The sequence below is a fragment of the Mesoplodon mirus genome (assembly GCF_964341445.2).
Source record: "Mesoplodon mirus genome assembly, chromosome: 11".
In the NCBI taxonomy this organism is placed as follows: domain Eukaryota; kingdom Metazoa; phylum Chordata; class Mammalia; order Artiodactyla; family Ziphiidae; genus Mesoplodon; species Mesoplodon mirus.
The window spans coordinates 74,029,310-74,046,286 of record NC_138987.1 but is presented as its reverse complement, the minus strand read 5'-3'; the positions used below and the strand labels follow the sequence as shown (position 1 = coordinate 74,046,286).

The window sequence follows — 16,977 nt, the reverse complement described above, 5'->3', positions numbered from 1 at the left end:
AAAAAAGAAAGGTACATAGAAACCAAAGAAGAGTAAAGAAAAGAAAAAGAAAAAAAAAACATCGAGAGTGGTTGTACCATATCAATAATTATCTGGCAACTCTGGAGCAGAGGTTTCTATCTGGACTTTATATCATTAATATAGGGTCAAAAATCGAGAGTACAACTCTCCAATTATCAGGCTTTATGATTTTATTTTTTGGAATAAAGCTCAATTTCATGTCTAATTAGTTTTAAAAACATACTTCACTCCAATGGAGAAGAGCTTCTTTCCCATCTACATCTACAACAGTAGAAATGGCAAGGCTTTCTTTACTACCAGGAGGGCAAAAACAATTTTTTCTTTTATCTGTACTCATGATTTCCCCTGCCTCCCTCCACCTCCTGCATAAACAGTAACTTCACAGGAAACCAAGAGACTACACAGACAATTTTAGCTTATCTTCCTGAAGACTCTTTCCACCCTGCCCTCCCTAAACACACACAGTGGAGAAGCAGTGTGTTGAGTTTGACAAGGACAATAATTAAGGAAGGTAAAATGAGGCCTTATAGAATACTTAATACTAAGTTAAAATTCTAATATCATAACATCAAGGTGTCAATTTATTCAACTTTAACCCATCTGGGAAAGTTACTTCTTTAGTAACTATAACCTCATTATATTCTTTTAATTGCTCATGCTAACAACTTTATTGTATACTACTGCATCTTGTAAGAAGTAAATCCAGGGACCATTCCATTTTATCTTAGACATAACATTTACTAGTTTTCCAAGCATGACAGAAATGGAAAAATATATATATTAGAACAAGAACAATTTATGTTAATTTCCACAATTTGTGTTCCTCCTATGAGCAGTGCCTGATTCTATCAGTCCTATGCTTAAAGAAAAAAAAAAAACTTAATGAGAGACTAATTTACAAAGTATACAAGAATATAATTTTATAATAAATCTTTCCAGTGTTCGCTATAACTTCATTACATGAAATGTTTCCCTTCAAAGAAACTGAGAAGGATAGCTCTTATAAAATGAAACAAAGCTTTCTGTGTTCATCTCTGGCAAGCAGTGACCAGAAACAACTTGCTCACAAAGGATCTAAAAGTACTGCCTGTGGAGGAGAAACTACCACTAACATGCTGTATGAATGAGTCTTGGTGAGTGGCTACTATCTGGGACTTCTTCCTCTCTTCTCATACCAATGAGTCCATCTCACATAAAGCCTAAGAGAAAACTAAAGCCTTGCAGCAGTGAAACTCAGCATGCTCCACTTAAATACTTCTAAGGTAACCATTCTAAAGCAAAATCAGCAGAAGTCATCTCTTTCTTTTATCCAAACAAAAAAAAAAAAACAGAAAACAAAAAACAAACAAAACAAAAAAACCCACAAAAGAACAAAAAAAAAACCAACCCAAACCAAAAGGCAAATGCTGTTGCTCAATTATTAGATGGATTTACAGAGGCAAAAAATGTGACAACAGCAATAATTCAAGTAAAGTATATGAGAAAATTTAAACACGCCACTTTCAAGTTAAGACAAAAGTGAAGGGGAACTATGATCAGAGTCAAAAAGCTTAGACATTATCACCAAATGTTAATTCACTTTACAGTCATCAATGAGACTACTGTATATATTTTTGCACCTTGCGCTTGTAAAAGCAGATAAAATATTTAATATGTAATTTACAATGTATTTTATCAGCTCAGCATACAGGATGAATATAGATTATATCAAAGTGTAGTAGACAGTTGGGGCCTGTGCAAACCCTGCAAAAATAGTACTTCAGGTATCTGCCAATTTAAAAAAAAAGAAAACAAAAACAGTTTGCTGTTTAGAAGTGATACAATTCAAACTACCACAAAATACAAAGGACTGCAAAAATGTATACCATTCCAACAACATATATAAGTTATTAAATAAAGATTTGATTTAAAAGAATATAAATGAAGCCTTTAAGTAGGTCTTTTCTACATGCATATTACTCCTTGTTAAAGAAAAAAAATATGTAAAAAGGCCATTGGTAATTGCTTTGTTAACATGTGTAGAAAATGCCAATTCTCTGGTCACGAACCCCACTAAGTTTAGCACTTAAGGTCTCTGCAGTGTTATAAACGTAATTTAAAATACTGTTAACTCTCTAATTCCATTGGTAAAATAATGTGACTTGGAATATGGCAGTCTTTGTGTTGAGGGCAAGGATCCACAGTTTATTTGTTTTTTTATTCCTTAGGGGTGAACAGTTATCCAGAAGAACAGCACCCTCCGCCACTGCTCTGGGCTTGAGGTTCATCATCAATAATTTGTACACCTCGCCTTGCAGCTCCTGGTTGACTGGAGCCATTGCCTTTTGCCCTTTCATCCACTTGTGCTGTTTCTATCATCCCTAAGAGAGGGAGAAAGCAGAAATTATTTAGGACCACAATCGGCGTTTTCTGTTTCTATAATTTCAGTTTACCACCATGATAGCTATTTCTGACTTTCAACCAACAAGGAAACTAGCTAAAATTAATAGCAAGTGTACTTGTCCAGTTGTATAACAGCCACAGTGACATCACCAGAGAAAAAAAGTTTTTTATTTAAACAATGACTGTATACAAGTGTCATCCTTAACATTTTCCAAGTATACTTAGAAATACGTCAAAGAAGGTCAAATTGTTCCAAGTACAAGCAATATTTAGGGTACAAGATTTATTCTTCAATAAGTCATGTAAACTTTTAACCAAATAACATTTGAAAGAACAAAAGAGTTTAAGATGAAAGAGGAAGAACAAAGCTGGAGGACTCACACTATCTGATTTAAAGATACAGCAGAAGTTGCTCGAATGATGACAGTGAGATACTGGTGATTGTGTGGTCCAGCACAATCTTTTCAAGAGACAGTACTGGAACTGGACATTTACATGTAAAAAATAAAAGTTCAATCTATATCTCCCACCATATGTGAAAATTAACAAAAAAATTAATTACAGACTTAAATGTAAAACAAAATTTCTAGAAGAAAACACAGGAGGAAATCTCTGTAGAAGAAAATCTTTATGACTTTGAGTTACCAAAGGTTTCTCACGTAAGACAGAAAAACATGACTCATACAGAAAACCTGATAAATCAGACCTCACTAAAATTTAGAACTTCAGCTCTTTGAGAGACAGTTAAGAAAAATGAGAGTATAAGACACAGACTACGAGTAAATAGTTGCAAACTACATATCTGAAAAGATGAGGAAAGAAAAGAGAGTCCTTAAAACAGAGTAAGGTTTCTTAAACTTGGGTCCAGAGATTGCTCTTGAACAATGGTTTCCAAATTGAGGTATACGGGATAATCCACTGAGGTAAAATTAGACAAACGTTCAATTTATTTTTCCTTAACCTTTCAAAATTTCTATTTTTTTAATGTATATTTTACAATATGGAAAATCATAAGTACTTGTACATGTTCTATAATTTTTAAAATAAACATATAGAGAATATTCAATTCTTTTATATAAAGATATGATATTTAACACTTATAAGCCACTGATCTAGAACCTCAGTACTCAAAGTATGGTCTGAGGACTAGTGTCATTACCGCTTGGGTGTCTGTTAGTAAAGAGAAGCTCAGGCCCACATCAGACGCACTTTATCAAATTATGCATTTTAACAAGATCTCCTAGTGACTGATATGTACAGCAGTGGTTCTCAAATTTTAGTATGCATCAGAATCATAACGAGGGATTAAAACACAGATTCTGGGCACCACCTCCAGAGATTCCGATTCAGTAGGTTTGGGGTAAGACCCAAGAATTTGCACTTCTAACATACTCTCAAGTGATGCTAATGCTGCTGATTACGGGACCACATTTAGAGAATTAATGCTCTAGAAGAATTATGAATGATCTTCAAGCTTACATAAGACTGAAATTTACTTCAAAGTTTGTGTATATGTACATTTTTTAGAGCAAAAAGCCATCATTCTGAGGTCTATAACTACAAGGAATATAATTTGACAAAATCATTTCAATCCATTATTCTACAGACTAGGGTTTTCCTTAGTGTGCATTCTATTGGTGATACGAGAAATGACTTTCAGATTGTATATAATAAACATTTTCCTTTCTCTTTTTTTAATACGGAAAAGCTCAAACATATATAAAAGTAGAAAGAAGAGCATAATGAAAATCTGTATGTCCATCACACAATTTCATCCATACTTGGCAATCATCCCTACCATTATTTTAAATCAAATCCCAGATACATAATTTTATTCATAAATTATTTTAATATGATTTCTAAAAGATAAAAACATTTTAAAAAATAAGAATTATTTTTTAAGCATAACCACTACGCAATAACCACACCTAACAAGATTTACAATAATTTCTTAATAGCATCAATATCCAGTGAGTGTTCATATAGTCCCAATTTTTTCACAAATGTTCTTTTTCACTAGTTTGTCAAATTAGGATCCAAATAAGGTCCATCCACTACAACAGGTTGTTACAACTCTTAAATCTGTTTTATTCTGTCCATTCCCCTTCCATTTTTATTTTTAATAGTAATGCATATATTTTAATATGTATTTAGCAAATACTACACATAAGATTTCATAGCCATTGATTACTACTTGAAATAGGGCTAAAGAAGGTATTTAAGCTTCAAAAAATGAGTTAAAGATATTAAGTAAATAATAATAGTGGTTGATGCAACAAATCATCAATATGGTCAAAATGGAAACTGTAAAACATCACCCCAGGGGCTTCCCTGGTGGTGCAGTGGTTAAGATTCTGCCTGCCAATGCAGGGGACATGGGTTCGAGCCCTGGTCCCGGAAGATCCCACATGCCGTGGAGCAACTAAGCCCGTGCGCCACAACTACTGATCCTGTGCTCTAGAGCCCGCGAGCCACAACTACTGAAGCCCGCGCGCCTAGAGCCCATGCTCCGCAACAAGAAGCCACCGCAATGAGAAGCCCGTGCACCACAATGAAGAGTAGCCCCCGCTCGCCGCAACTAGAGAAAGCCCGTGTGCAGCAACGAAGACCCAATGCAGCCAAAAATAAATAAATTAAATAAATAAATTAAAAACAAAAAACAAACAAAAAAAATCACTCCAGAAATATTCCCAATATTTTAAAAAGAGCCATATACCTACTTTTACAAAGGTCAAGAAAAAGTTCCTCAATTCCTTTGTTCTGTTTGGCTGAAGTATGATAATGTTTTGCTCCCACAGATTCTGCATACCTTAAAAAAAAAAGTAACATCAGTAATTGACGTAAAAATATGTTTCATGTTTTTGTCATGAGTGCTATTTGAACTTTTTTTACAATAGCAATTTTAGTGACTTATTACTAATTAACCCAGGTTTAGTGAAATTAAGATTATATACCATTTGACGTCTCTATATATTGAATCAACTTTTAAATAAGAATAAAACAAGACTTTTATTCTAAGTTAATTTGCAACCCAAATACTTTAGTTTTTGTGACTCACTGACTATTTGGCCATGACGGTTTTCTTTTGCATCACTCTTATACTTTTTACTGAAACTAGAAAGAGAAGTGAAAGTAGAATAACTTTAAATGTCACCAAAAGCCAGAAATTGCCAGTGTAAACACGCTTCACTGAATCCACTAGCTCAATCTATATTAAGAGGTTTGAGTAATAACTAAATGGTAAAGTACATTGTGCAAAGAGGAAGACTTCTTACAGAGAGTGACTGAAGGAAGGAAGAGGAGAAGGGATAACACTTACGATTCTGCTTCTTGAATGGAAACATGTCTCTCCTTCTCCAAGTCTATTTTATTACCTAATTTGAAAATGTAAATGCCAGTCTTTACTATTGATTCATTTTTATAATGAAATTAAGCCAATTCTAAATATACAATTGCCACTTTAATCATGTGGAAAAATAATACAAATCCCCACCAGACTTCTAAATGTCCTGAAACTGTAAGGTTTCAGGACATTTGGATATAAGGATATGAGGGCCGATCATGACTGTCAAGGTGAATGCCTCAACCTCCCTCAAATGGCTCAATGCACATCCCTCCTGAAGCTGCAGCCTCTGTCAGAGAAAATAACTTTTCCAAAGAGATAAGCACTATTTTTGACTTAGGGTATAAATGGGACTAAAATTCACTAGGGAATCCTAAGGATAAACCTATGAGTCTTAGCCAAGTGTAAATGGTCCCCAATCAATAATTATGAAAATATATTAGGCTAACCTCTTGGATCCTAAGAATATTTTGGTTTTCTGGATGATATGAACTGGTTAAAGAAAGCATTAAAATATATGGCTTTTGAAGTACTTCACCGCTGCAGGGGAAGAAACTACTGTTTGTTTTAAAAACATGAGACAACTTAGTATATGAACATCATACAGATTTTAAATTACTGAAAGTAAGTTTAGCTCTCCTTAAACAATGGAACCAAACTGAGATTATGCCATAAAGCCACCAGAACAAAAGTGTAGAAACTGCAAAATGCAGATTCCTTATTATATACAGGGTAGAGATTAAGGTAAGTAGGCTGGACAGAGTGCTAAAGGCAAGGGAAATAACATACAGGAAAGGGGGAAAATACCCTAAGAAAGGACACTTTAAACAAATATTTTCATTTCTTCTATTATGACCTATGGGGGTGAAAAAGGAAACCTTGTAAATAAGGTCATTTTTTCTCGGAACCTTAGAGAGTCTAGAAGACAATTTCAGATAAAGCATTGAAGTAAGCACCCAATGAAAGATGAGATGCTTAGAACTGAGCGGTACAAACCCAGAGGTTCTGTATATGAAGACCTCAAATAATCTGAGCACCTAATCATGCGCAGCTTTAAGCAATGATCTGACACCACAGCCTAAGGTTGAGGGAGGGAAGCAGACATACTAAAGCTCAGCAGGTACTAACAAATTCAGTAATAAACTCTTCCTTCTTTGAACAGTTATCAGCCTATCTCAGCAAGAAGACACATATCAGTTCTGATTTCCCACATTATACTTTATCAATACAATTTTTAATTTGCTAAATATTACAACCAATATATCCAACAGTCACCAGTGGAATAAGTTGTTTCATGCTATGAAGAATGCACAAAGCACCACCCAGTGGCAGGCAGCTCCAACAAACAGGCACAAGATTCTGCCACTGTAAAAAGGTAAAACAGACTCCTATAGATCAAAGGAGACTTTTGTTGCAATTAACTAATACCCTATGAGTTGGTTTGTTAGAGCTTTAATGTCTCTTTTTTCAAAATCCACCATAATTACCAACATCTATTTTAAAAACTGAGGATAGGGAAAGTAGACAATCACCTTGTTGCCTCAAATGAATATTTGGGGAAAATAATTGACACTGCTTTATTATTTAACAGCATTTTAAACTTAACTAAACTTTAATAAAGCCAGTATTTTTTTGTTTTTGTTTTTGTTTTTTAATCTTTTGGCCACACCACATGGCTTGCGGGATCTTAGTTACCCAGCCAGGGATTGAACCCGGGCCACGGCAATGAAAGTGCCAAGTCCTAAACAATGGACTGCCAGGGAGTTCCCTAAAACCAGTTATTATTAAAATGGCTAACTATTTTAATAACATAATTAATATTTTAAACAAAAAAATCCCTCTACTAAATAACTACTATTTCTTTGAACAATAAGTGCTCATAATGGATTAACAGCACAGACCAAGTCACAAAACTGCCTGTCAGTGACTGACACCTTTCAAGACCTTTTTAGCTATGTTCTTTTAAAAGCAAGAGAGCTAAAGTTTGCGGTTGAGGCTCATATCTGTTTCAATACTACTGTGCAGCCACACTGGGAACTTTCTAATAGGCTTACAACACCTGAAAATAAGAATAAACAACAAAGTAAGCACCTACTTGAAAGTATAGTACAATAAAGGCTAGGGGGGAAAACTGACAGAAGCTATTGGAGAGGAAAAGGTTATCCTGCTAAGAATATTAAAAATTTTATCTTCTTTAAAAATACCTATTTGAATTAAGAACATGGAAGGGATATACCCATTGCTAAGGGCTGACGGCCTAACAGCAATAAAGAGCTAGAACTTTATTTTGCTTAGACTGGATGGTGTGTGGCCTAGTGGAAAGAAATTTTTAAATCTGATAAAACTTGTTTTTAAGTACTGGCTCATTTCAAAACTGTAAGATTTGGGGCAAATTACTTAACCCCTTAGTCTCACTTTGTGCAAATGTAGCTAATAAACTTTGCAAGGTTGATGTGAAAATAAGATATATGTAAAAAGCCTAGCACATAGGACGTGTTCAATAGAGTATTTTTCAGCCATCACAGTGAATGATCACAGTGACTGATCAAATGGAAAATGATCACAGTGAATGATCAAATGGAACATCAATACTGTTATGAGAGAATTAAACCCATGATAATTAACACACTTCCTAACAACCCTGGTTGGCTTCAGAAATCCCTTAACCACCCCTCCCCCAATTTAGTTCGGTTTGCTTCTGTGCTATCACAGCACACCCCCAACCCCTTGATAGCATGTATCATAATGAACAACAAGAGCTTGTTTTTCTCTCTCACCCTACATGATAAGCTCTGGGGAGACAAGGACCGTATCTATTTTTTAACTTATTCACTACATTATTCTCAAAGCCTGGTACATAGCCAGTAATATATATTACTGGTTAAGTATATGGGCTTGAAGTAGCAGACAGACCTAAATTAAAATCCCAGGTCTATCTCTATATACTATGTAGTTTGGGAAGTATCAAGCTCTCTAAGTCCATTTTCTCATGTGTAAAATGGAAATGGCAACAATGCCTTCTTGCCGTGTTGTCAGGAGGCTTAAATAAGTGTGTAGTTCTTAGAATAGTACCTGGCACTCAATAAATGGTAACTATTATTAATAATAAATATTTGTTTAACAAACATACAAATGTTAAGGACAGACTAGAAACAAAATACTCTATTAAACAGAGCAACCACAGCCAAGAGTGCTGATCAATGGATTAACTAAAACTAGAGGGAAAAGTCTCTCTGCTAGCGGAAGTATTGAGTTCTCTCTTCCTGCTTTACACATTATCAGTGATTTAGATAAGGACCTAGAAGGTTTGGCATCTAATTTACACATGAAAAAGCTAGTAGATTATATATCAAACATAAACATTCAGAAACATATGACAAGTTGAAATTCCTACACATAGGTTTAAATAATTTAGTTATGTAGGAAGATGGGGAAAGCCTGACAGAAGACCAATACTTATAAAAAAGGAATTCTGATTTTTGTTAACTATAATCTATGTAAAAGAGAAATTGAGTTGACATGACTGCTAAAAAGTATATGCAATCTTGGGCAATGATGGTAGAAGAACAGTAAGAAGATTTAAAAACAGAGAGAGCTATGGTATACACTGACTCAACAATGTTTGGATTTCAAGTGTAGGAGACACACTGATACACCGAAATAAACCTAGGAAAAAATAATCAGGATGATGAGGATGTCTGAAAGTTAGCCCAAACAGTTGAAAACCTAGGGAAGATTTTAGGTGAACCATCCAAGTAGGCTTCAAATGTATGAAGGACTGTCTTGTGTAAAGGGAAAGGAACAAATATTTGTCATATGCCTACTCTATACCAAGTGTTTTCCAAATCATTATTTAGTCTTCATCACAATCCTATGAGGTAGTATTATTTTGAAGTTAGTTTTAAAACAGGCGAGAAAATAAACACTGAACATATATAGAATGAAATGAAAATCAAGACGTGGAAAAAATAATGCAGATGTCCATCAACAGCAAAAGGATAAACTGTGGAATATTCATAGAATTAAGTATTAGATAGCAAAGAGAGTAAAATGAACTACAACTATATACAAGAACATAGAGGAATCTTGTAAACATAATGGAAAGCCCAAAAAACAGACAAAAAAGCTCCCATACACATATGATCCTATTTATCTGAAATTCAGAACAAAACCAGTCCCTGCAGTAAAAAGTCAGGATTATGTCTGGGGGTAGAGGATGGTGAGGAAAAGGCAACTGCAGTAGTGTTGGGATGAGAAAGGAGCACAAAAAAAAAAAAAAAGGGAGGGGGCTTCCAATGTACTGCTGGGGCTTCTAATGTACTGGTTACACAGATATGGTAACTTCGTGAAATTTTCCTTTTGTGGTAAATGGGCTCTCAAAATTCTTCCAACTCTGAATTACAAATAGAATTCCATGTCACACTTGCCAACGGAAAAGGGAGAGTGAGAGCTTTTTATACTTTATACCAAACATTAATAAACATTATATAACATGAAATGAGACGTATCTAACCCTACTTGGGAGCAGTAAGCTACCAGATTCAATATTACTAAACCTTCTTAGAATATGAACATGAAGAATACAAAGTTTAAGTTAAGTATCCTAAGTTTATTCACACAGCTAATTTTTTTTTTTTTTTTGGCCGTGCTGCGAGGCTTGTGGGATCTTAGATCCCCATAGAAGAGATAGAACCCATGCCCCTCTGCAGTGCAAGTGCGTAGCACTAACCACTGGACCACCAGGGAATTCCCACCCAGCTAATTTTTTAAATGTTACTTTGTAACCTTGGTCAAGCAACAAGTTCTTGAGGTTTCTTTGACTTTCCTTTTTTCTCTTTTTTTTTTAAGATTTTTTTGATGTGGACCATTTTTAAAGCCTTTATTGAATTTGTTACAATATTGCCTCTATTTTATGTTTTGGTTTTTTGGCCCCAAGGCATGTGGGATCTTAGCTCCCCAACCAGGGAGGACCCCACACCCCCTGCATTGGAAGGCGAAGTCTTAACCACTGGACTGCCAAGGAAATCCCTTCTTTGACTTTCTTAAGAATATGTTAGCTATGTTTCTTAGAATGTGTTAGTTCCTTCCTCTCTTCTGAGAGATAACCAGAATCCCAAATCATCAAATCTTTAGTCATTCACCTACTGTGACCACTTCTACTCCCAGTAAGTCCGATATACCAGACAGACAAAAGCAGGCCAAATTCACTAATGACTAGCTTGCAGCTTTGGTCCCAAACTCCTATGTGGTCTACAACTCCAGTGTTCTTGTTTGAAATATTCCCACCATCTAGCCTAACATCTAGCACCTAGACTAAAAAGCAGGGCAGATCAGCTCCTGTTCCTCTCCCAAAACTTGCACCCTGATCTGGACCTGTAAAGTTTACCAATCTAATGGTGACAAAATGTAAGATATGTAAACTCAGGTTAAAACAAAAAAATTCTTACGGCTAAAAGCAGAATTTGCCCACGGTGACTACTCCATTCTATGTCCTCCACTAAAACTACCCTGGTTTCTCCCAAGCCATTTATCAGTTACATAAAAAGGAAGAGAGAAAACAGCCTGAGGCTATTCATAGGATTAATATCATAAGCAGAGGAGACTGAATGACTTCAATTTGAATCCCATATCTGATAGCTGCATGATATTGAGCAAGTATCTACAGAGCTCAGCTTCCTCTACAAAGCCCTCATAGGGCTGTGAAGATTACATGAGATAATGTCCACTGAGTACACAGCATAGTGTCTGGAACACTTTATTGCCCAATAATTAGCTGTTATATCATAGAAATAATACTCTAAAGAAAAAGGAAACCAAAGAGAAACGCCAGAAGTCCAAGAGTGAGTTCTAGAGTTGTTTTACTTTACCTCTTAAGATATTTCTCCAGTCTAGTATATCATGATCTATTTATATCTTTGGAGTCAAATTTGTTCTTAACTCAAAAATGTGTATAGTTAAATATATAGAACAAGAACACAGCTTAAGTCATTGATTTAAATTATATTGTAAAGTAGTTGCTGAACTCTTCTTTTTTAAAATAATCTTATGATGAAAAACCAAAGGTCAAGTTGAAGCAAGGCTGGGGGACTTGAAGCCCTACATGTATAGGGCTTCCCACTTGCTCCCCAAAGGCATTCCTTGAAGTACAGATGTCTGAATCTCCTGAAAGATCACTTCCAAATCCCAAATTATACTAAAATATTAAATACTAAAATACCACTCTTCTTTTCTCATGTAACTTTAAAATGAAAATTACTTATTTACTATTCTTTAATAAAGTGTTAAGGAAACAAAGGACATTTTTAAAAAGTAATGATGCTTACCAACTATACATAAACAGATTTCATTTCCCAACATTTTCCGTAATTCTTTGACCCAGTTTTTAACCTGTGTACACAAAAGAGTAAATATTAAAACAAATCCTGTAACAATGAGTACCATTACAACACCCCAAAACTCAACACTGTCAAAATACCTCAAAATTTTGTCTCACAGTCCATGTATTTAGTTATTACTAGGAATGATTCACTGTAGGATCATTTATATCGCAAACCACACACACAAACATCCAATGGAAAGATTTCTCTCTATACCTACACATAAGAATAAACAGAAGCATCTCTAATTACAAACTTTCATAACTGCCCATAAATCCAAGCAAAGCTGTTCACCAAAGCAAAAGCATGTCAATTCTAGCCTCTGATAATAGATGCTTATAGAGAATCACTTTGGACTTAAGAAAACATGGGCTTAATTAAAAATCTTTTGTACCCCAACTGGGTCCCAAATAGAGGGCATAGGAGCTTCTGTGTCACACATTTAAAGGAAAAACAAAATGTACATAGGTACCAAAAAGAGTAATATAAAATTTCATCCTTTGGTGTAGGATAGGTTTCTTCAGGTTCAGCGCTACTGATATTTTAGCTCAGATAGCTCTTTGTTGTGAGGGACTGTCCTGTGCAATGTATGAGGCTTAGCAGTATCCCTGGCTTCCTACCCACTAGATACCAGTTCCATCCTCCAGGTGTGACAATCAAAGATGTCTCTAGACATTGCTGCCCCCTGGTGGAGAGCCCCTGGTGCACAATGACTCCAGTGGCAAACTGATTCTTCACTACGGATGGAGCAGAGCAGCAGGCACCGTTGGGAGTAAACTGAAATTAAGTCATTTTTTTATTTTTTTAATGCTGGGCTTCCTTCCTTTCTTCCTTTCTTTCTTTCCCTCTCTCTCTTTTGCTGTGTCGGGTCTCAGTTGTGGCACACAGGCTCTTCGCTGCAGTGCGTGGGCTGTCTAGTTGTGGTGCGTGGGCTCCAGAGTGCACGGGCTCAGTAGCTGCAGCGCTCGGGCTTAGTTGCCCCGTGGCATGTGGGATCTTAGTTCCCTGACCAGGGACTGAACCCATGTCCCCTGCATTAAAAGGTAGATTCTTAACCACTGGACCACCAGGGAAGTCTCTGAAATTAAGTAATCTTTTGAACTCCTGATTTTAAATATATTGATTACAATAAAACAGGATAAAGAACCAACTTGGGATACCTACTTTCATTTTTGTGTAATGGAATTTAGTACGTATGTAATCAAATGACACAGGACTTATATACCTTCCTAAAAAAAATACACACACATCTACAAATAACAAAAATTACATTAAATATGTGTGGTAAGCATTTACTGTGCATATGTTCCTATGCACAAAGTAACAGTTTCACACGCCTATTCTCTGCAAGAATGCAAAGGAACTGTAGTAAACACAAAATCTGTATAAAAACAAAGGTAATCAACAATTTATAATAGCACTGAACTACACTTTTCTCAGTACAGTCCCATCTTTTTGTTTCACTCACATATATGTATAACATGTTCAGAGAAGCATTTAACTTCCACCCTTAGTTGATTTCATATAAGAAAAATCTGACAGTACTGGTATAAAATGTACATCCTCATCACTTCAACGGAAACATGCCAGAATCCAATTATGTTATTACCCTACTCCCTGTACATATAGTATCACGACCTACTAAATCTAACCAATTTTTTAAAAATTTGTTATTCATCTGCAATCAGATCCCCCTCCACAGGCATCCTATTCATTACACCCATACACTCTGTAATAAGTTAAAGATGGTCACCAATTCTTTGCCAAGAGTATTTCCTCCTTGACTCTGGGCTAGCCTTGTAACTTGCTTTGACCAAGAGAATGTGGCAGAACTAATGCCATGCCAATTCTAGACTAAAGCCTTAGGAAGGTCAGGCAGCTACACTCTTGGGATCCAGCTGTCACATAAGAAGCTTTGGCTGGAATATGGAATAATGAGAGCATGTGGAGAGAGTACTGGAGAATGAGACACCAAATGGAGTGAGAGGCCATGTGGAGGAAAACCAGGCCCTCTTGGATCCAGGTTCCCACCCAGCCAAACCCCCAGTTCAATGCAGCTGCATGAGTGACTCCACTGACACCACATGGAGCAGAGGACTTGCCCAGTCAACCCTCAAAAACCACGAGAAATAATAAATCGTTTTTTTAAGTCACCAAATTTTGGGGGTTTTGTTATATAGCCAGAGATAAGTGGTCACTTTTCAACCTAACAGACTCCACCTTCTTTTAAGCAACAGAATACTTAAACCATTTATTTTTATGCCAAAAAGGCAGGAAGGGATAACAAACAGCACCCCAAATATATAACTTTTTAAAATGTCATTAAATCTGAAAGCTACCTATTGCTTCATTTTCCTACTCCTTGGACTAAGTTTTTCTACATGGCATTAATAATCCAAAGGCTAACTTGTACATCTGCTTCATCAGTTAAATACTAGGAAATAAAATAAAACTAAAAAGGCAAGTAATTTCAACAAGTACAAACCTGTAACTCAAGGCAAGAAAAGTTTCTACCTTGGAAATTACCCCCTTTAGTTAAATATCCTTCACAAAGTTATTCCAAGAAGGGCTTTCAAAGAAAAGGTCAAATAAGTAACTAGTCACAATCCTAATTGTGATGAGAATTCAGAGGTAAGTTGAACGGTCACTCATTTTTGGTCCCAAACAACTATAAAAATTCTTTATTTTTGGTGAATGTTTAAAGAGGGGTTAAAAAAAATGGAGAAGCTTTAAAATGAACACTACCTAGATTGTTCTTTTAAAATTTATATTATATCCTCCAGGAAATTTAGTGAGAAGAGCTTAAACTTGATTTAGTTCTTCGTTTTCCTCCCCACAATTATGGAACCTACCCATGCAGCCATACCAAGTTATCAGGTGGCCAGTGTGTATGGAACCAAAAAAATGTATGTGATTTTTCTTTAATAGGGAGAAAAAAAGCCTCTATATTTTTCTGAAGCTTTACTTCAGATTATTTCCCTTTCCTAATATCTGAGAAAGCCATGTAATAAACTATTAATAAATGATATCCATATTATTAACAAGAATTAAATACTCCATTAAAAAATATGAGTGGTCATCATTTATGCACAAACTATACTTTAACTTTAAAGCCAAGGCTAATCACATTAGTAAACAAAAGCATGTTAATGCAGACTTGAAAAAATCAGTGTTGTTCTATTAAGTCATCTACCCATAAGTAAACAGAATACCTTCTGAAACGAATCTTCATCTGTTATATCATAAACTAAAATAGCTCCATTTGAATCTCTGTAGTAAATTGGACCCAATGCATGGAATCTCTCTTGACCTGCTGTATCCTAAATAGAGCAATAAACTCTTATTAGATCAGAAGAAAAAATACATGTTATTGTAACTACAGTGAACTTTTGTTTAATTGGAAAGTGGTGTATAAAATTATAGATAACCCCAAAACACTGTTAAAAGAAACAAAACAGGTTACAAATAAAAATTTTAAGTCAAGTTATAATCAATATTTAATGTTTTACTGTATATAAAGATTACTTCTCCCCTCCCCAACCTTCCTCCTCCTCAGCAATCTTCCCACCCTCATTAAAAAACCATTTCAGTTGCCAAAGGGTCAGAATGGGCCACAATGGCGTTATAAGCCAGGAACAGGCCTTGCACTAAATTTAGGTTCTCCCCAGAGAGAGGAGACAAGGAGAAAGAGCATGCACCAGGACCAGCTGCCAACAGGTACACTACTACATTACCCTTGCCCTACTCTCCACTGGCCATTCCCTTGGAGGATTAGAATATGGAGATGGGGGGAAAAAGGCCAGGCAGGCTGTCCACCCCTTTCTCTGACATGGAATCCCTCTGAGTTGACCCTTCTCCAGCTGAAAAGTTATGAAAGAACTATTCATGTATACAATTGTATGCAAGATAAAATTCTTAGCCAGATTTTAGAAAAAAATGTTTATTTAAAAAAGGTTTTGGGTCTTCCCTGGTGGCGCAGTGGTTGAGGGTCTGCCTGCCGATGCAGGGGACACGGGTTCGTGCCCCGGTCCGGGAAGATCCCACATGCCGCAGAAAGGCTGGGCCCGTGAGCCATGGCCGCTGAGCCTGCGTGTCCGGAGCCTGTGCTCCGCAACGGGAGAGGCCACAATAGTGAGAGGCCCACGTACCGCCAAAAAAAAAAAAAAAAGGTTTTGGCTAAACTTCAGTTAACTAAAATAAATCTAGAAATTCTTGAGCCACTTAGTTATGAGAGAACCAGGAATAGGTACTCTAGGCCTTCACTCATACAGTTGAAAAGGTTAACTTACCCATATAGCAAGATTTACTCTTTTCCCACCAATATTTAACTTCTTTGTTAAGAATGATGCCTAAGAAAAGAGAGATATACATTAAACAATGTTTCACATAAAATAACATTTTTTTATTCTCAAAACTACAGATGAATGAATCATATCAATATGAAATAAGTTATCTGGGAGAAAAAGTAATCACTGAGTTTTTATTAATGATTAAACATTATTTCCACTGAAGACAGAACATTATTTTTACTCTAATCTAAGAAAAAGATATTTTGTTTTATTACAAGTTATGAAAAGTACAAAAAAATGGGAAAATATGTTTTCTTAGTTTTTTCCTCATTACAGCATTTTCTTCCCTTTAATTTGATGCCACCTACCTACTCATTATAGAAAGCATCTAAGAGACTTCTAAGATGAGATAAAAGAAATGTTTATTGATAGTTAACTGTATGAATACAATTATTATTGGAAATTTTCCTGCAATTATTTTATAATTCAATTATTTAAACTATATCTAATAATTGCCCTAGGTACTAATGTCACAGAAATGAAAGGAAATGGTTCCAGCTTTCAA

At 35.6% G+C, this 16,977-nt stretch overlaps 1 protein-coding gene across 1 annotated transcript in view; it reads right to left on the bottom strand.

Annotated features, from left to right (window-relative positions):
- Positions 1-1,600: 1,600 nt before the first annotated feature.
- Positions 1,601-16,977, bottom strand: part of RAB21 (RAB21, member RAS oncogene family) — a 28,510-nt gene continuing 13,133 nt past the window's right edge. The window contains exons 2-7 of the mRNA XM_082634578.1: positions 16,413-16,472; positions 15,336-15,443; positions 12,070-12,133; positions 5,723-5,777; positions 5,124-5,212; positions 1,601-2,381 (exon numbers count right to left, since the gene is read on the bottom strand). Coding sequence (XP_082490704.1) covers positions 2,239-2,381; positions 5,124-5,212; positions 5,723-5,777; positions 12,070-12,133; positions 15,336-15,443; positions 16,413-16,472 — 519 coding nt within the window. The 3' untranslated portion in view covers positions 1,601-2,238. The remainder of the gene's footprint in view (positions 2,382-5,123; positions 5,213-5,722; positions 5,778-12,069; positions 12,134-15,335; positions 15,444-16,412; positions 16,473-16,977) is intronic.